Source organism: Mustela lutreola, chromosome 12, assembly GCF_030435805.1.
Source record: "Mustela lutreola isolate mMusLut2 chromosome 12, mMusLut2.pri, whole genome shotgun sequence".
Lineage (NCBI taxonomy): Eukaryota > Metazoa > Chordata > Mammalia > Carnivora > Mustelidae > Mustela > Mustela lutreola.
In genome coordinates this window covers 7,491,984-7,510,208 of record NC_081301.1, presented here as the reverse complement: position 1 = coordinate 7,510,208, position 18,225 = coordinate 7,491,984, and the positions used below count along the sequence as shown (strand labels likewise).

The 18,225-nt window shown below is 53.9% G+C and overlaps 1 protein-coding gene across 2 annotated transcripts in view; it reads right to left on the bottom strand.

Moving 5' to 3' along the window:
• Positions 1-340: 340 nt before the first annotated feature.
• Positions 341-18,225, bottom strand: part of ENG (endoglin) — a 30,867-nt gene continuing 12,982 nt past the window's right edge. Inside the window, exons 3-15 of one of the 2 annotated variants that reach the window (XM_059143309.1) lie at positions 13,265-13,405; positions 10,573-10,735; positions 9,710-9,875; positions 9,290-9,416; positions 8,676-8,850; positions 8,325-8,467; positions 5,451-5,588; positions 5,186-5,224; positions 4,519-4,632; positions 3,964-4,215; positions 2,430-2,484; positions 1,268-1,369; positions 341-1,138 (exon numbers count right to left, since the gene is read on the bottom strand). In XM_059143309.1, the coding sequence (XP_058999292.1) occupies positions 1,014-1,138; positions 1,268-1,369; positions 2,430-2,484; positions 3,964-4,215; positions 4,519-4,632; positions 5,186-5,224; positions 5,451-5,588; positions 8,325-8,467; positions 8,676-8,850; positions 9,290-9,416; positions 9,710-9,875; positions 10,573-10,735; positions 13,265-13,405 (1,740 nt within the window). In that variant the 3' untranslated portion in view covers positions 341-1,013. Of the gene's footprint in view, positions 1,139-1,267; positions 1,370-2,429; positions 2,485-3,963; positions 4,216-4,518; positions 4,636-5,185; positions 5,225-5,450; positions 5,589-8,324; positions 8,468-8,675; positions 8,851-9,289; positions 9,417-9,709; positions 9,876-10,572; positions 10,736-13,264; positions 13,406-18,225 lie in introns of both variants that reach the window. The other variant, XM_059143308.1, reaches the window with a different exon arrangement.

The window sequence follows — 18,225 nt, the reverse complement described above, 5'->3', positions numbered from 1 at the left end:
GCTGCAGCTGGCATGGGAACTGGACTGGGTAGGAGCCCAGACTGTAGGGCCTGGGACGAGCCCCTCCCCGGCAACCGCCCCCCCCACCCCAGCCTCAGGGGGCCTGTCTGAAGCAAGAACCCTGGACTCCGTTCCATCGGCCACAGGCCAGGCACGGATTTGCAGACTTCCCCACAGAGACTTTGTGACTGCTGAGGGAACTGTGGCTGGCTCGGACGAGCCATGGGACCTGCCCACAGTCACAAAGCCATTTAAGTGGCAGGTTCGGGATTTGACCCCAGAGCTGTCACCTCCCACCCGTTTTAGGCTTCCTGTCCCTTCTCCCGGCCCAGGCCAGCACTGATTTCATGGTCTGATTTATTGGTGGTGAGTATATAGGGGTGGGTCCAGGCCAAACAGTCAGGCCACTTCCCATCAGGTGCCTGCCTCCGGGGTCTCCGTGTGACAGTTGCGGGGAGGAGCTAGGCTCCCTGGTCCCAGGGTGGGCAGCCCTAGGCTTCCGTTTCCCTTGCCAGAGTTGTGCCAGTCCAGGTGTGGAGGCCTCTGGGAGCAGGTCCGGGTGGCTGTGGGCTGGCCCTCTTCTGTTTCCGTGGAGGAGGCCTGGGTGGGCTGGGTGAGTCTGTCCTGAGTTCTCGCCTCCCACCCAGCTCGGGTGCTGGATCCGGGTGCAGATTTACAGGGCCTCAGTTTTTACAACAGTGTGGACTTATAGGGCAGTGGTCTCTCTCTCCGTGGTCCTGGGGCAGCCGTAGTCCGGGCCCACTGGGTTTGAAGGTTCTGTGGGGTGGGGAGGGGGGACCCCACGGTGTTCCAGGCTGGTGCCCCCGCTGGCAGCAGGCCTCTGAGAGGGAGGCAGGAGGGGTGGACGCAGAGGGCATGGTCCATCCTTGGTCGAGTGGAGGGGTTGGGGTCCCGGGATAAGTTCAGGGCCAGTGCTTCCCAGCTGGTGGCTGCTCAGTCTCTCCTGCTGGGCGAGGGCTGGCTGGGGGCCCCCCAGGTCTCCAGGCCGGGTGCTACGCCATGCTGCTGGTGGAGCAGGGGGTGCTCTGGGTGCTCCCGATGCTGTGGTTGGTGCTACTGCTCTCTGAGGAGGCCGGGGCAGCCACCGCCACCACGGGCTCCCGCTTGCCGGGGGAACCTGGGGGCAGGGGCGGAGGTCAGGGCCCCGGCCAGGGCTCCCCACTCCCACAGAGGCTCCCCCGGGCTCCCCCAGGTGTTGGTGACAGAGGGGTCCTGAGCACTTATGGAGGGGGCCTGGGATACTCACGCGTGTGCAAGTAGATGTACCAGAGTGCGGCGGTGAGCAGGGCCCCAATGAGGAAGGCGCCAAAGGTGATGCCCAGCACAGCGGGCAGGACGAGGCCTTTGTCTGTGCACGCAAGGGAGGGACGGCTGGGATCAGTGCTACGGCCCCCTCCCAAGCCCCCCACCGTGTGCGCTGGCCGAAAGCACAGGTCTGGGTGTCAGTCCCAGCTCAGCCACTGGCCCTGAGTTCTGGACCTCAGTCTTCTCATCTAGCAAGTAGAATTATCAAACCCCTGCCTAGGTGGTGGCTCTTCTGACCGTCCACCCAGAAGGCCCAGCCAGGCCTTTGGGCTGAGGCTCTGCCTTCCAAGGCTGATGGAGGTGCATTTTTAGGGAGAAAGGATGGTATAATCTGAGCAAAGAGTGAGTTGGGCCTGAGAGTGCAGAGCCTCCCCATCCCACTGTGTGACCTTGGGTCAATCCCTGCCTCTCTCTGAGCCCTCTGTTATGGTAGGAATGGGCCAGAGTACTTCTGAGGGCTCTTCAGCTCTGCTTGTGGGTCTTCCCAAGCCTTGTTCCATCCACACTCCTGACTCCTGAGTGACAATGGGCCTCTCCTTGGACAGTTCCTATCGATGCAGTGGGGTAATAAGCCCTGCCCTCTTGGTCATGGGCTGGGGTTAGGGCTCCATCCTAACCCAGGTAAGATGGCAAGGAAGCAGGTACCCCACCCCACCCCTGACCTCTGACCCCAGTGTCAGTGACCTGTTCTGCCCAGGCCCACAGGGAATGTACTGGAGGCTGGAGGGTGCTGGGCTGAAGGGGCATCCTCTACAGTGGGGGCCTTAAGAAGGGGAAGCCAGCCCTGTCCCACTATGCCTTCCTCCTCATTTGATTCCAGGACCCCCCCCCCCCCCCCAGCACCCCCAAGCAAGGTCAGCTAGCAACCACAGGGATTAGGAAAATCTAAATGCCTGGGATCCAGTCTATGGGGTAGTCAAGAGCCAAGGCTTTCCAGCTAGAAGATGCGGCACAGATCCTACGCTAGGCTGCTGGGGGCCCTTCTATCCCTCCCAGGGTTGTTCTCTTTAGGGTCCTCTCTGCATGCATCTGTGCTGCACCCCTTTGGGCCACCCATCAGGTGCCACACTGGCCTCAGCCACTGGAACCCGAGAGAGACTCACCAGGCAGGCCAGGGCTGACAACATTCAGACGCATGGAGACAGTCCTGTGGGTGTCCTGGGGGAGGAAGAGAGTGGTGGATAGCACAGCCTGCAGGAGCTGGCCCCTGGGCTGATTCCCTGGCTCTGTGACCCTGGCCCGTCATAACCCGCCCTGGGGCCTTGGCTTTGGATTCCATCCCACCGCTTAGCTGTGAGCCTTTGGGCAAGTCCTGGGAGATCCACGCTGAGGGAGGGTGGTGGGTGGACAACCCTGGCTGCTGCTACTAGAATGTTCCCTGGGAGGCTTCCAAATCCCATGAGGATTGTGGGGGCACTTGGCACTGCATCTTGGACCCTTGTGAAGGATCAGATGAGCCAGGTTATCTCAGAGGCCTGTGCTCACTGAGGGTCGCTGGGCTGGGGTTGGGGGAGGCCCACTCAGGAGTGTTCCCAAATGCTTGCCCGCTTCATACAACCAAAAGAGTTTCTAATCCTGGAGTCTCTTCTGTGCGCCAGGACCTGGGGATGTGTGTCCAGGGCTGTGTGCCCAAGGACAGATTCCCCACTGATGGTGAAGGAGAAGATCAGAATTTAGTGTCCTTTATCTTAACCCTCTCCTGTTTCATGCAGGGACATTGGTGACTACCACGTGGAACGATGGGTGAGGGCATGGGTTCCCGGATGAGTGGGTGTCAACCGATGACTGGGTGGGATGGTAGGAGGCTGCTGGCTGACTGGGATGGTGGAAGGACTATCGATGAATGACTGGGTGGCGTGGTGAGAAGGAAGTATCAACTAGTGAGTGGATGGCTGGGTGGGAGAGAGTGACCATGGATAGATGACTGCGTGGGATGGTAGAAGGCAAGATAGAAGGAGGGATAGATGGTGGGGGAGGAATGGAAGGATGGACAGATGGAAGGGCGGGATGGCTGCATGGATGGATGAAAGGCGGAAAGAAAGGTGGGAAAGATGGAAAGATGGTCGAAGGAGAATGATTGGAAGGAAGGGCGGATGGATGGGTGGAAGGAAGAATGTAAGGATGCGTGGAAGAAATGCATGAAGGGTGGGAGGATGGATGCATGGTGGCAGGATGAGTGGTGCGGATGGAGGGGTGGAGGGACAGACGGGTGGATGGTGGGCGGACGAATGGGTGGAAGGATGAACGGATGGAAGGACAGATGGGTGGACGGAAGGATGGATAGTGGAAGCTTGGATGGAAGAAAAGGCAGGAAGGATGAGTGGATGGAAGATAGGAATGGAGGGTGGAAGGAGCAAAAAGGAGAGAAGGATGGTTGGGAGGAATGATGGGAGCAAGGAAGGACAGACAGCGGGAGGAAGGATGGATGGACGCAGCTGCAAATCCTACTAATGTCCAGTACACAGCAAAGCCATCCAAAGGCTATAGGGTGGCAGAAGGAGTAAGCCTTGGTCGCCAGACGCCACACACCAGTCTGTGGTTCTGCCCCTTACCAGCCAGTCCCACATCGTGGGCTGTCGCAGCCCTTCCTGGAAACCCTAGACCCGAAGCCACCCTTGAAGCTGGACCCCCACTCACCGGGGACAGGCTCCTCGAACGCAGGGTTATGGTGCAGCTGAGGGTGCCGGTCGTGGGCGTGGACACCATGTAGCCACGGAGGAGAAAGCTGAAGCGCACGTCCCCACTGGGGCCTGGGGACAGCAGGCTCACACAGCTGCCCTTGGCGGTCTGGCTCTGGATGAGTTCCACGGTGTCCGCATCAGGCCCCAAATCCAGGTGGCAGCTGTCCAGCTGGAGCATGAGCTCCGGGATGGAGGGGGACATGCTCACCTGCGTGGGTAAGATAAGAGTGACAGGGCACAGTCAGTTACTCAATGCTGCCCTTGGGAAATACGTGAGACTCATTCTGGGGGCCCACCTTGGTGGTGGAAGGACAGTCCTGGGTCCCTCGAGAGCAAAGGAGGAAGAGGGGACACTCCACCCAGTGTCTCTGTGTGGGCCTTCCCCTCCACCAAGCACCCTGCTGGCTCCCTCCTTTGGGGAGTTCAGTGCACACCTTCCCTCTACTAATGGTGCACAGAAAGGCTCTGAGAATCCCAAGAGCGGGCAGGCCTGAGAGGTCAAGTCCAGTACCTGCACAAAGCCCTGTTGCCCCAGCTCGATGGTGTTGGAGACCTGGAGGAAGTGTGGGCTGAGGTACAGGCCCAGCTGGAAGGAGAGGCTCTCCATGTTGATGCAGTGCACCTTCTTCTGTGGGAGAGAGGGGGGCGTGGTCAGCCTGGGAGGCACCGGGCAGGAGGGTAAGGGGTGGGGGTAGGGATGAAGGTGGGGTTAGGAGCATAAGCCATGGTCCCCAGTTGCTGCCTGACCCTCCTTTTAAAAAAAAAAAAAAAAAAAAAAAAAAGCTTATTTTCATCAAGAACTTGCTCTGTGCCAGGCCTGGGTGAATGCTTTCCCAGGTGTGATATCAGTGACCGCTCAGAAACAGAAACACCCCAGAGGGGAGATCCATCCTTAGGCCCCTGTTTATAGATAGGACCTTTGGGTCCAGAAAGCTTAGTTCGCTTGCACAAGGCCACATAGCCAGTATGTACTAGAACTTTCTGGCTTGAGAGGCTGAGAATGTAACCCAAGAGGGTGCTGCTCCCATTGGACAGAAGGGGAGACTGAGGCAACCTGAAGATCACATGGCTTGCCAAGATCGGGGCCTAAGTTCCCTGAGGCCTATTCCCCTCCCAGGCCAGGAAGGGGTGCCAGGCCCCCAAACCAGATGGGTTAGCGTGGTAACCATCCATCTCACCCACTGTGGTGATGAGCTTGACAAGAGGTTGACCACCACCTGTAAGAAAAGAGCCAAGGAGGTCAGAGTCAGGAGGTACCCCAGAGGGTATCCCACCCAACATATGCCCATTTCATGGATGGGGGGACTGAGGCAACCAATGGCTTATAAGCTTGTCTTCCTACTGAGCACCACACTCTCCTCTTCCAAAGGCCCATTGGCCTGGAAGGACAGGGAGGCACCGGCTAAGCTGGCTGATACCTTCCCTGCCCGCCCTTGCTCTTACCTCATTCCGGACCACGTTTTCTGTCACTTTCATGCCACAGCTGGAGTAGGCGCTGCGCAGGACAAACTGGTCATCTCTGTCCTCAGCCTGGCAGCTGGGGTCCGAGAAGGTCAGGCTTGTGATGCTGCACCTCAGAGTCTGGGCCGGGGTTGGAGTGGAGGGGCACCGTCAGGAAGCATGGGGCCCTCTGGGGCCTGTCCCTCGCACCCCAGCACCAAGAACTGACAAAACTCAGGGCTGCCGAGTCACAGCCATTCCTCTCTTCTGCACCATTTAAGACCATACTTTCCCTGAACTACACTCACTTTTGTCTTTAGCCTTGTCCTAAGCAATATTATCTGTGACATCATGAGCTTGATTTGCTACTTTTCTCCTAATATGTATAATAAGAATAAATGAAGACACACTAAAAACATCCATTTGAATTCTACGTATAATTACTGCCCACAGCATCAGGGACACGGAGATCCCACCAGCATAATCCAGTCTCAGGACCTAGACCCTGGGGCCCTCGGGTGGCTCAGTCAGGTTAGGTGTCTAACCTTTGGCTCAGGTCATGATCCTGGAGTCCCCGGATGGAGCCCCGCATCGGGCTTCCTGCTTGTCAAGGAGTCTACTTCTCCCTCTGTCCCTCACCCCGCTCTCTTGCTCTCTCTTTCTTGCTCTCAAATAAATTAAAAAAAAAAAAGAAAGAAAAAGAACCCTAGACTCTTAATCCCAGACAGAGTTGGCAAATTTTTCTGATAAAGGGCCAGATGGTGAATCTGTTAGGTTTTGTGGGCTATGTGGTGTCTGCAATTACCCAATTTTGCCATCATAGCCTGAAAGCCCCTATAGAACACATGTAAATGAATGGGTGTGGCTGTATGCTAACAAAACTTTATTTACAAAAACAGGCAGAGGGCCACAGTTTAATATCTCCTGTAGTAGAGGAATTCATCTTAGAATTTTTTAGTCACGCTCTTAGGATCAAAGAATCTCTGCGGTCTTTGAGTTGAGTGAGCTGTTGGAGGTCCCACCTGAATCCAGTAACTCACCTCTCCTCCAGAAAGCACCCACAGGCACCCAGAGCCACCTGAGCTAATAGCCCACCAAATAAAAATGACTCTGGGTGAAGCCTCAGTGACACATGGTCCTGGCATACTGACCACATTTCTTAAGTCAATGAGAGGGCAGAATGTTCCATGTTGGAGCAATTCTGTTCAGACCCTTCCTTTGTATTTTCTTCTATATGGAATCTGTACTCAGAGAAAATGGGCAGGTTTTTTTTTTGTTGTTGTTGTTTTTTTTTTTTTAATTTGGACTGGGCGGCAAACATGCCAACCCATGCTGTCCCTGCACTAATTCCTGCACCTCCTGGAATCTGCTGGGCCAGACGGAAGTGGGGGGGGGTGGTAAGAGATGGGTAGCAGACAGGTGTCACTCCATATCGCTCCTGTACCCCACACCCCCCAAAACTCCCACATGCACTTAACTTTAGAGTGTACTTTAGAATGACAAAATTTAAGTGTCATTCTAAAGATCCCTGAGATCATGGGTGATTTGTCCAGGCTCTGGCTGAGATTTCCAGCCTCAGGCCAGAAGAAATCACACGGGAGAAGATGAGCAGCTAGGATGGCCCAATGTTTTAAAATGTCCCCAAACACAAAAATCACTGTCGCCAAAATTTAGAAACTATAACAAAAAAATTATTTCAAATAAGAATGGTGGACAGAGGGTCCCCAGCTTTTTTTTTTCTTAATGTAAAATGCTTATAAAAATCAAGAAAAATACCGAGTCACATTGATAAAGAGCCTTAGGTTACTATAAGTCATAGGGTCATGCCAACACTCACTACTAATCAAAGAATTATAAATTAAAACAAGAACACCATGTCCCACCTCTAATGTTGGCAAATTTTTTAAAAGAAATTTTTAAAATTCTATTTTATTTTTATTTTTTTAAGCAAGCTTTGCACCCAATGTGGGGCTTGAACTCATGATTCCAAAATCAAGAGTCGCACACTCCACCCACTGAGCCAGCCAGACGCCCTAGCAAAGGACTTTAAAAAAAAAAAAAAAAAAAAAAAAAAAAAACAACGAAAATAATAGTCTGGAGAGAGAGAGTCAAAGTGCTCTCCTAAATTGGCAGTAAAAATTAGAATCATCTTTTGCAAAGTGGGTTGGCAATGTATATGAAAACTTGCAGCCTATCTCACTAATGTAGAAATCTAGCCTAAGAAAACAATCCTACATAAAGAATGCATGGTGATATTTTCTGCGTATTTATAATGTTGCATAATTGGAAGCGACCTCAGTGTCTAACAAGGGAGGAGTTAATTATGACATGTCAATATGATAGAATAATTTGTGCTTATTAAAGTGACATTAAGTACATATGTCAAAGTTCTAAAAATACAGTAAGCGAAGATAGTGGGAGACAGACAAGTGCATTGGAGATGACACCATATAAGAAATACACAAAGAAACACCAGAAAGAAACACCAAAATGTTGGTAGCCACCATATTTGGGCAGGAAAGTTGAGATACTCTTTTCTAATATTTCACATGTAAAAAAAATTCAGTGTTATTCTTAGTTGGAGATCATACTGTATAGATATACTCTTAAGTGCCTTCCTGGCTCAGCCTGCACTTAAGATTAATTAATGATGATTATACCTGTTTATTGAGCCCTTACAGTGCACCACATCAGGGTCCCTGGGTCAGAACTTATTTAATTCTTCCTGCATGGCAGATCCATCATCAAGCCCATTTCACAAGTGGAAAAACTGAGGCTTGCAGAGGGATGAGATTTGTCTCCCTGCCTGGGTCAGGACCCCCAGACTCTTGGCCTAAAGGAAGGACTGGCTACCTACGTTCCCAGGGGTTCCCTTACCGAGATGAGATCTTTCTTGAGCACCACAGTCATGATGTCTTCGGAGCACTTGGGCTGGATCAGGGACAGGAGCAGCTCCTGGTTGCAGCTCTCCTTGGGAGGGGTGGTTGGGACGGGTGGGGGAGAGGTCTGCAGCCCACCACCTGCAGGGCAGCAGAGTCACAGCAGGCAAGTCACTGAGTGCTCCCTGGGCACCGGACCCCCAGTGCTTCCCTAACTAGCTACTTTCACTGTCCTCGCCTGCAGACGGGGAACCCGGGGCTTCTGCTGGCTGATGCAAGTGCCCTGCTCACAGCGGTGCCACCGCCACTGATCCCAGGACAGGGCAAGGGAAGGGAAGAGGGTGCTCACCGCAGCTGTGGGACTGCAGGGAGATGACACTGGCCAGAGGGAGCTCCACGAAGGACGCTACCATGCTCGCGTTGAGTCTCCAGGCCTCCCCCAGCAGCCCTTGGGGTGTATCCGGAAGCGGGAAGCCGCGGATGTTCTCCTTTGGAAAGATCTTGAAGGAGTATTCACCAGTGGTCTAATGACAGAACAGGGAACCACAGACACAGTCAGGGGGCACACAGCCTGGCAGGGGCACCGCCGGCCAGCCAGGGTTATGCCAGGCCTCGGGGCCACTCACTCCTTTGCTCCTACTGTTTCTTCCCCCGGGCCACCTCCCCTCATCTACTGGCTTCTGTTTGTCCTTCAAATCAGCATGGGGTTCCCTTCTCCAGGAATGTTCCCTGACCCCGTGGGCTAGGGTAGGGGCCTTCCTAGGGGATGATGGAAGGCTTCCTGGAGGAGGTACCATCTGAGTGAAGGTCTGAAGGAAGAACAGCTGGCACAGAGAGGAAGGGGTCAGATGTGGAAGGGGTCAGGGCTGGGGTGCTCACACAGGAAGTTGGGGTTTTCTCTCTGGAGAGCCTTGGCCAGGACTGCGCAGGGCTGTCTGGTCCGGGTCGCAGAGTAAAACTCACCCAGATCTGCATGTTGTGGTTGGCGTCGATGAGCCAGGACACATAGGGTGGACCTTGCAGGATAAGCACAGCGTCGGGACCCCCTGAAGCACAACGCAGCTCCACCTTCACGGTCACCGTCCGGGGCCTGCGGGGAGACAGACCCCGGAGTCAGCGAGGGGCAGAGACACAGGGTTGGGCGGGGCCTGATGGAGACTGGGCGAGAGGGGACCAGACCTGGGGTCAAGTGGGCAGCAGCTGACCTGATCACTGTAGGGCCAGGGAGGGGCATCGAAGTGGGCAGGGCGGGGCCCACAGTGGCAGGCCCCAGAGCTAAGGTGGCTGCAACAACATGCTTACCTAGCCAGGGATGGGTGGGGCTTGATGTATGCAGGGGTAGGAGGGGTGGGGGGTGGGGAGGGATGAGGGGGGCACCCTTACCGGGCCTCGGTGCCTGGCAGGACCTTCACGATGTGCGCTTCCTTGTGGCCAGGCACGCCTTCCAAGCGGCAGCCCCGGACAGAGGTGGGGGTGAGCGGGCTCCAGTCCAGAGTATGGCCCATGTCCATGAGGGGTTCCAGATTGCAGGAGGACGGTGCCCTTGGGGCTGTGGGGATAAGCACACCTCAGTTCCCTCCCTGAAAAGCTGGGCACTACTACAGAGGCCTGCTCTCACCCACGGTAAGAGGGGGGTGCAGAATGGAGCAGCAAAGAAGTGGGGTGCCTGGGAGGACCTGAATTCAAATCTCCCCTCCACCACTTACTGCCAAGTATCTGGAGGCAAGCTCCTGCCTGTTTCCTCATCTGTGGACCCAGGGTTAATAAAAGCACAAACCCATGGCATGTGTTGGGGTGCAGTCCTGCGACCACCACAACATCACCTCACTTTTCCTATTTCCTATGAAATTTGCCATGACCAGAAATTATGGAATTATTTTGGAATTATTATATGGAATTATAATTCAATTATTTTGAAATTACGGAATTTATTCGTCTGTGTACGTGTTTACGGCCATCTCCTCACTGGTGTTGGCTCCAGGACGGCAAGGTCTGGTTCTGTCTAATCAGAGTCCACAAATGCCTAACATCGGACTGAGCACATAGTAGGTTCACAATAAATAAAAGTGTGGCTTTCTAGGGCAAAAATTACTGTCCCGATAGAGCACTGACTTGTTATTTGTGACCTGGGGCAAATCACATCCCATTTTGGAGGCTTCGTGTGCACATCTGAGAAATGGGCCAGAGGAATCCACATTTCCTCAGAGCGGAGACCTGAGTCCCTAGAGGCTACAAGGGAAGCTGACCTTGGTCCAGACGGAGGAGGACGCTCTGAGGGTCGTTCAGCTCAGCAACAGAGACGATGGGGCCCTTCGTTTTTGCCCAGTCGAGAAACTGGTTCTGGGTGGTGAAGGGGGGCAGCTGTGTGGTGTTGATTCCTGGGGGCCCTTGGAAGATCAGTGTGGGGTTCTAGGAAGACACAGGAAGGCTCAGGGTGCTGCCCCTGGGCCCCGAATCCCCTCTGTCCCGTTCAGGAGGTTGGGAAGTAATTTGGGGAGGCAGCCAGTTGGCTGAGGGGAGGAGGCAGGGTGGAGACCCTCATCAGCCTCCCACCGAGAGCCAGATCTGTCTCCTCGCCCGTCCGTCCGTCCGTCCGTACCTGGTGCCGGACGGAGACATATCCTTTACCCCACTGTTCGAACATCACCTCCCCACCCCGCCAGTCTTACTTATACAACCCACACTTGGGACATCAGGTGGCTGGGGTCTGTGGGGCATAGCGTCTACCCAGCCCATCCCCGCGTGGTGTTGGACACAGAGTGGGCACTGAGCAACACTAGACTTTTCTGACTTGTCTGCTTTACCCAGACCTAGCACACCGCAGGTGCTCCCTGCACAAGGGAGGAAGAAAGGAAGGAAAGCAGAAACATGAATAAATGAATGAACGAAAGACTAATGGGGATTGTCCCTGCCCTGGGGGATCTTAGCATCCAGAAACGAGTCATGCATCAAGTCACTTGGAACGACAGGAGACAGAGGATGTTCATGAATAGGAGGGAACAAGACAGGTGTCTGGATGGACAGGGAGGGGAACGTGGGTGGCTCTGGAACCTCACTGCCTCCGCTGCCCAGGCCTCAAGGGGAGACGCTGGGGGGCCTGCGGAAGGAAATAGGGAAGACTTCCTGGACGAGGTATTCTGCGGAAGCCAGAGGATTCAGAGGAAGCTGTTGGGGCCCCAGACTCCCTTGTGTTCCATCTTCAAAGCCAAGGGCATTGCTCTCAAACCACTGCAGCCTGAGGGCTTCAGGCTACATACTAAGGGGGACTGCCTGGCAGTGGCAGTAGGCAGACACCATAGAAAGGTCCACCTAGAATGGAGCGGGATTTAAATAAGGGGGCAAAGTGGTGAGCACCCGGGTGGGGAGCTCAGACCCTGTGACGGCAGGCCCTAGAGCTGGAGGAGGTTAGGGACCTTTACCCAGCCCGACTCTCAGGGTCATCATCTGTAAAATGGGGATGTAACCGGGATGAAGGGTGAAGCATTTGTCTGTCCCCGGTGCTGGGTCAGACACAGGTCTAAGCTCCAAACCCGACTGGGGTCCCTCTGGGGGTGTCCCTGTCCCCTTTCAGGTAGCTATAGCCTCCCCGCCGCCCCCCCCCCCACTCCAACAATACCCCACCCCCATCCCTGAGTATTCTTAGCTCGGGGAGGAAGGACTGGCAGGGCCGGAGCCAGCAGCTGCTGTGACCTTCCTGCCCTGTGGGTGCGTTTCATGTTCCCTGCGTCACCCCCCCTCCCCAACGCCCCAGGCTCAGATCCCTGCCTGTAGCGCCCAGGAACGGGAAGGGGAAGTTCAGGGGGAGGAGCAGCCCTGGCAAGCCCTGGCTCTCCACAGGGCTTCGATTTACTCCGCTGAGAACCGAGGGAATTGCCACATGGGGCTGGTCCAGTTCTGCCCTCCTGCCTGGCTTCCGGGCGTCCCTGGGCTTTCATGCTGGCCCTGTCTGTCTCTCTCTGCGGTGCCTGCTGGGAGCCTGGATTCCTCACCCCACCCCCAACCTCTGTCTCTGGGCCTGTCTCCCAGGCAGCCCTGGATCCAGGTCTGTGTTGGGTTCCCAGCTCCCCTCCTCTGTCTGTCTGTCTGTCTGAATGTCTGTCCGCCTAACCCTCCCACAACAGGCCGGCTCTTCTTAGTTCCATTTTGCTTTGTGTTTCTCTCCCCCTTATTATCTTTGCTGTCCGCCCCCACCCCTGGCCTCTGCTTTCTCTGGCTGTAAACAGCAGCTGCTCGCATCTGGGACCACCTCCCAGGGCCTTCCAGCGGGGGAGGCTGTGCGCACAGGCCACCCCACCTCCTCCAGCCCCGACCCTGCCCCCCCCACCCCCCGGCCCGCTGTAGGTCTCAGCCCATTGACCTCCTCTCTCTGGCGGACGTGCCTGACACTTAAAACTGGAATTTTTGCAAAATATTTTTTCTCCAATGTAGACCACGTTCATGAGAGCAAATCTCGCAAATTCCACCAAGAAGCACAAATAAGTAAATGTCTCTCCCAGTACCGTTTCCCCACCATAACTACTATTAATACCTTGTCAGTTTTCCTCTTGCTCTGTACTTAAATATTTTCAAACATATCTTGTAACTTTTCCAAAGACAGTGACCAGATTATGTTATAGGAGGTCACTGGACGCACTTCTGCCACTAGGCAGATGGGAAGACCGGTTAGGCAAGAGGACTGGCCTTGGCCAGGGTTGTCCTTCAACCTGACTCCCACATCTGGGTTTGGTCTCTTCACCCCAGACCCTGCCGCCTTCGGGGTTCTCTCAGGCAGGGCCCCATGGGATTCACCAGGCAGGGTGAGTAACGTCAGAGTGAATGATGGCAGAATGAGAAAGAGAGGCAGGGTGGCTGGGGCAGGAGAGCCTGGCCCACAGAGACAGACAGCAGGGGCCTCCCGTGGTCAGAGCCTCAGCCCACGGTCAGGGGTAACACACTCACGAAGGCCAGGTTGAGGGGGATCCCTGGGGCTTGCAACCGCAGCAGAATGTTCTTGTTTGCACTGAGGACCAGAAGCACCTCTCGGGGCCGAGTGCCATTTTGGTTGGACTTCTGGACAGTCAGCTCCAGCTCCGACAGATCCTAGGGTGGGGAAAGGAGAGTGACACACACACACAGACCAGTCAGACCTGCACAGGCTGTGCCACCCAGATCAGCCGTGAAGACTCACTCCTCAGCAGCTTCCCCTCCACTCTCCCTGCCCCACTGGGCTGCCTCGGCCTCCCGAGGCCCAGCACTGTGCCTGGCCATTGGGAGAAGCTCAAAAAATATTGGCTGGGTACAGAGATTTTTTAAAAATTGCAAGAAGTCTGAACTTTATCTAACAGTGGATCAGTTTGCTGTTTCTGTGGCGTGCCCACTGCATAAAAGTCCTGGGACCATCTGCGTGACTTGGACAGTACCCTGTGCCCTTTCTCTATTCTTCGGCAGCAGGATCAAGGCAACAACCCCTTCCCGGTTTCCTACATTACTGTTTGCCTTCCTAGTTTAAAGAACTAAAATGTCCATATTTTTGTTGATATAGTACCATCATTTTGCTATAAGACTGTGAACTTGAAATCATCACATCCTGAGGGGTACCTACTGCATGAAAAATGTTAATTGATCATGCTGTCTGCACTTAGAATGCCTTCACAACAACAACCCCAGCCCAGTAATAATAAAGTCTAACACCTGCGTAGCGCTCACTGTGTTCCAGGACTGTCCCAAGGGCTTTATGTATTGACTCATTTCATCCTCACAACCTTAAGACGTAGGCACCATTATTCTCACCTAATGGATGAGAAAATGACACACAGAGAGGTGAAGTCATTCGCCCAGGATCACACAGCAAGTATGTGCACAGCAAGTATGTGCACAGCTAGGTTACAGACCGAGGAGGCCTCCGTTTTAACCATAAGGCTCCACATTTTTCTACACCTCCTTATTCCCAGGAAAGAAAAGGACACAGCGATCCCCAAGGCAGAACTTCTTTTGAAAGAACCACCTCAGAGGCGCCCAGATGCTGTGGTCGGTTAAGTGTCCAAGTCTTGGTTTACTGCTCAGGTCGTGATCTCAGGGTCGTGGCTTTGAGCTCTGTGTCAGGCTCTGTGCTCTGCATGGAGTCTGGCTTGAGAGTATCCCTCTCCCTTTTCCCTTTGAGACTTCCGCTGTGCTTTCAAGTAAATAATTTTTTAAAGCTTTTATTTATTTGAGAGACAGAGAAAGGATGTTTAACCAACTAAGCCACCTAGAAGCCCCAAGGAAGAAAGAAAGACAGAGAGAAAGGAAGGAAGGAAGAAAAGGAAAAGAAAGACAGTGGTTAAAGCCTCTGTCTTCAGCTCAGGTCATGATCTCGGGGTCCTGGGATCGAGCCCCGCATCAGACTCTATAAAATCTTTTAAAAGAAAGAAAGGGAAGGAGGAAAGAAGGAGGAAGAAAGAAGGAAGGAAAGAAAAGAGAAGGAAAGGAAAAGGAAAGAGGAGAGAAGAGAAGGAAAGAACAGGACCTCAGATCTGCTCAAAGACTTTCTGAACCAGTGAACAGGCAGGAATAAGCCTCAGGAGCCCGGCCGCAGACTCACAACACAATGATCAATGGAAACACTCCACTGAGAAATTCATTCCAGCCGCTCTCCGGAGCTGGCGGCCTCTCCAACGGAGATGAAACCTGACCCCCCAAATCTCCTTCTGCTTATCAAAAAGGAGAGAGGTATTTCGAGATGAAGACATCAGTGGAAAGTTTTAGATTTCACTTCCAATGATCTCCTGGCCGTTTCCCCAGCTGATGTCACAGAGCCCGACAGCGCGTTTCAGCCCCTGGAAAAATCTGCCCAGAAATATTTCCGTTAGTCAATAATGACACCATAGTCACTCTTTGTTTGTAACTCTGCTCTTTAAAACAAAAGAGCAAATAACATGATTTCATTTTCAATGTTTTACAAGTAACTGTTACAAGTAACTGATGCTGCCTGTGGATCACTATTCTTAGGCGAATTTATAGAACGATAATAGAGGTTTCAAATTTATATTTTATAAGTTCACATTTTTGATTAGTGCTTTCTAATGGGTTTAGAACCTTTTGGTTTTCAAAATATCTTTTTTAGTCGATTTTTTCAAATATTTATGTATTCTAGGGGTATCTGGCCATTCAGCCAGAGGAGTGTAGGACTCTAGATCTCAGGGCTGTGAGTTCAAGTTCCATGTTGGGTATAAAGGTTACATAAATATTTTAAAAATCTAATACCTATGCTTTCTAAACATGTTATTTTTTAAAGATTTTATTTATTTATTTGAGAGGGAGAGAGTGAGAGAGCGCACAAGAACAGAGGGAGGAGAAGCAGATTCCCTACTGAGCAGGGAGCCTAACATGGGGCTCAATCCCAGGACCCTGGGATCATGACCTGAGCCGAAGGCAGACACTTAACCGAAGGAGCCACCCACGTGCCCTGACATTCCGAACACTTCAAAAATTAAATACTGGATTTAATAGATTTCAGTAAAACATGAAATAAAAGCTAAACATCCGAACTGACATTTTGTTCCAGGATGATGACCACTATCTGAAGTTCTTATTTAATTCATTAATTTTTTTAAAAAATTGAAGTGTAATTGGCAGACCGCTTGAAATTAACCCGAGCAAAGGGAGACCCACTGTGGGGGTGTTGGGAAAGGCCCAGTGCCTCTGACCTGCCAGAATCCTTGAGAATGAGAATCACTGAGGATCTCTGAGAATAGACCTGCCCCCCACACCCCCGCCTTCTTACTCTGATTGCGTATGTACTGTTAGCTTGAACAATCGTCTAGGATTGCACAACTCTGTGTATCTACTAAAAACCATTCAATTGTATACTGGAAATGGGCAAATGTTATCTGGATAAAAGTTGTCGAGAAAAACAACTGAATATCAGTCATTTCACAGGGTTCAGCCTAATCCGTGCCTGGCCCTGTACTGAGCATGTTACGTGGGTTTTCACTGAGGCGGAGTCAGGTATCGTCCCATTTTACAGAGGCAGCAATCAAGGCTCAGGGAGGAAATCTACCCAGGGACCTGCTCCGGGGACGTAGTCGGGTGCCAGTGTGGAGCCCACGGTCCCTGGACCTCTGGGCAGCTCTCCTGAGCTTCCCTACAGTTCATCACTGTGCTGCCCCTTCTGCCATCCAGGGGAGTGACCTCTGGGGCCCCGCACACAGCAAAGGAATGGGCCCTGAGGTCTGGAGACGCTGCTGACAGGCTGCAGTGGATGAGGCCCATCCTCTGCCCCTTGGTGGGCATCCACAGACCAAGTGCTCCGTGGGTGACACAGCGGCCGGTGGCACAGCCTTGGAGCTGGCAGGGAAGAGCCCTGTCATGTCCATGGTTGGACAGTCATGGTTGTTGCTGCTCGGCGACAGTCCCTGCTCCTCTGTACCTCAGTCTCCCCGCTTGGTAGGATTGGGTTGGGAACAGATACCAGGTGGCGCCCTCAATAAAAGAAGTTAGAAAAGAGAAGTGGACATCAGCGTTGGGTCATGCCAAGGGTAGGGTGAGGGCATTAGGAGACTGGAACTTTGTAGGCATCTTTGTCACTCAGCCCTTCACCCATCACTCAGTTGTCTCCGTGGCCCTCCTGGTAGAGCTGGGGGCCGGAGAGGGGCTGGGGGCTGAGGCCCAGAGACGGACAGCCGTGGGGTGGGAATACACAGCAAGTGAGCAGCGGGCAAGCTCCAGGAGCTGGGAAAGCTGGGCCCCTCAGGGGGTCTCTGAGCTCCGGGACCTGGCTGAGTCCGGCTGGTTACCAGAAAACCCCAGTCTGGTTTCCACAGCAAACATTTCCATCCTCTAGCCCTGACTCATCATCGGAGTCACTCACACACACTGACTTCCCTCTTCCCACCCCCCAATCCCCCAGCCCAGAGCCCAGAGGCCAAGCAAGGGGTCTGCCTCGCCCCCCCACCATCGAAGCGCCCAGTCTTCCGAATGGCACCCTGGGAAATCTGGGAGCCCAGCCGAGGCAGGCAGGCAGGGCTGGCCCCTCACCCCCAGCTCTGACCTGGGCCAGCTCAGGCCTACCCCCGCCCCTTCCCTGAGTGGGTGGGCGGGAGACCGCGTTTCTATTTTCGTGCCAGTGTCCCACAGATGCCATTGTTGGCCCAGCGGTTGGTGGCGGGAAGGGGGATTTCGGTGAGGAGGCCCTGAACACTAGTAGCCACTTATAGAAAGCTGTTTCCAGCAATTCTTCTAGGAGCGGAGCCTTGGGGCTGCCTGCGGCCCCCACCCTCTGAGGGCCAGACTGGAGCCGGCCAGAATGGAGCCAGCCGTCGTCTACTCCAGCCGAGTCAGAGGACACATACAGGCAGGATGGCAGGGGCACGGGGTCAAAGCCAGACTGACCTGAATTCAAAAGTGGGCTCAGTCATTAACCTGTGACCCTGGGCAGTCACTGGTCCTCTCTGGGCCTCAGTGTCCTAGTCTGGAAAATCTGCTGAACAACAGGCCCCCTTCGTAGACTTGTGAGGACAGAGTAAGGTGCTGCGCGCAAGGTGGGGCGTCCGTGCCCAGCGAAACACGCGGTTGTAGATTGGCTCTCGTGACCTGTGATTCCTTCCTTGCCCACTCACCCAGAGGAGTGCCATGGTCTGGGGGCTGGGGAGGTTGGCTTTAAAGGTGGGCCACAGTTAAGAAGAACTGGGACATGTCGAAGCTACGCCTCCCTATGGTATTCCCCTCTCTGGGCCTCCATCTCCCTATCTGTGTCGCGAGGAGGTGGGCTCGGAGATGTTCTAGTATCATGTGGCCCCCGCTTTTTATCCTGCCTCCTGGGGTCCCCATGTTTGGTATCCCAGAGTTGTGGTCCCTAGCCAGGTGGACCCTGAGTGGGCTTCCAGAACCTCCCAGGAGAGACGTGCTGCTCTCCCCAGCAGAGGACCCCTGGTCAGCCCCTG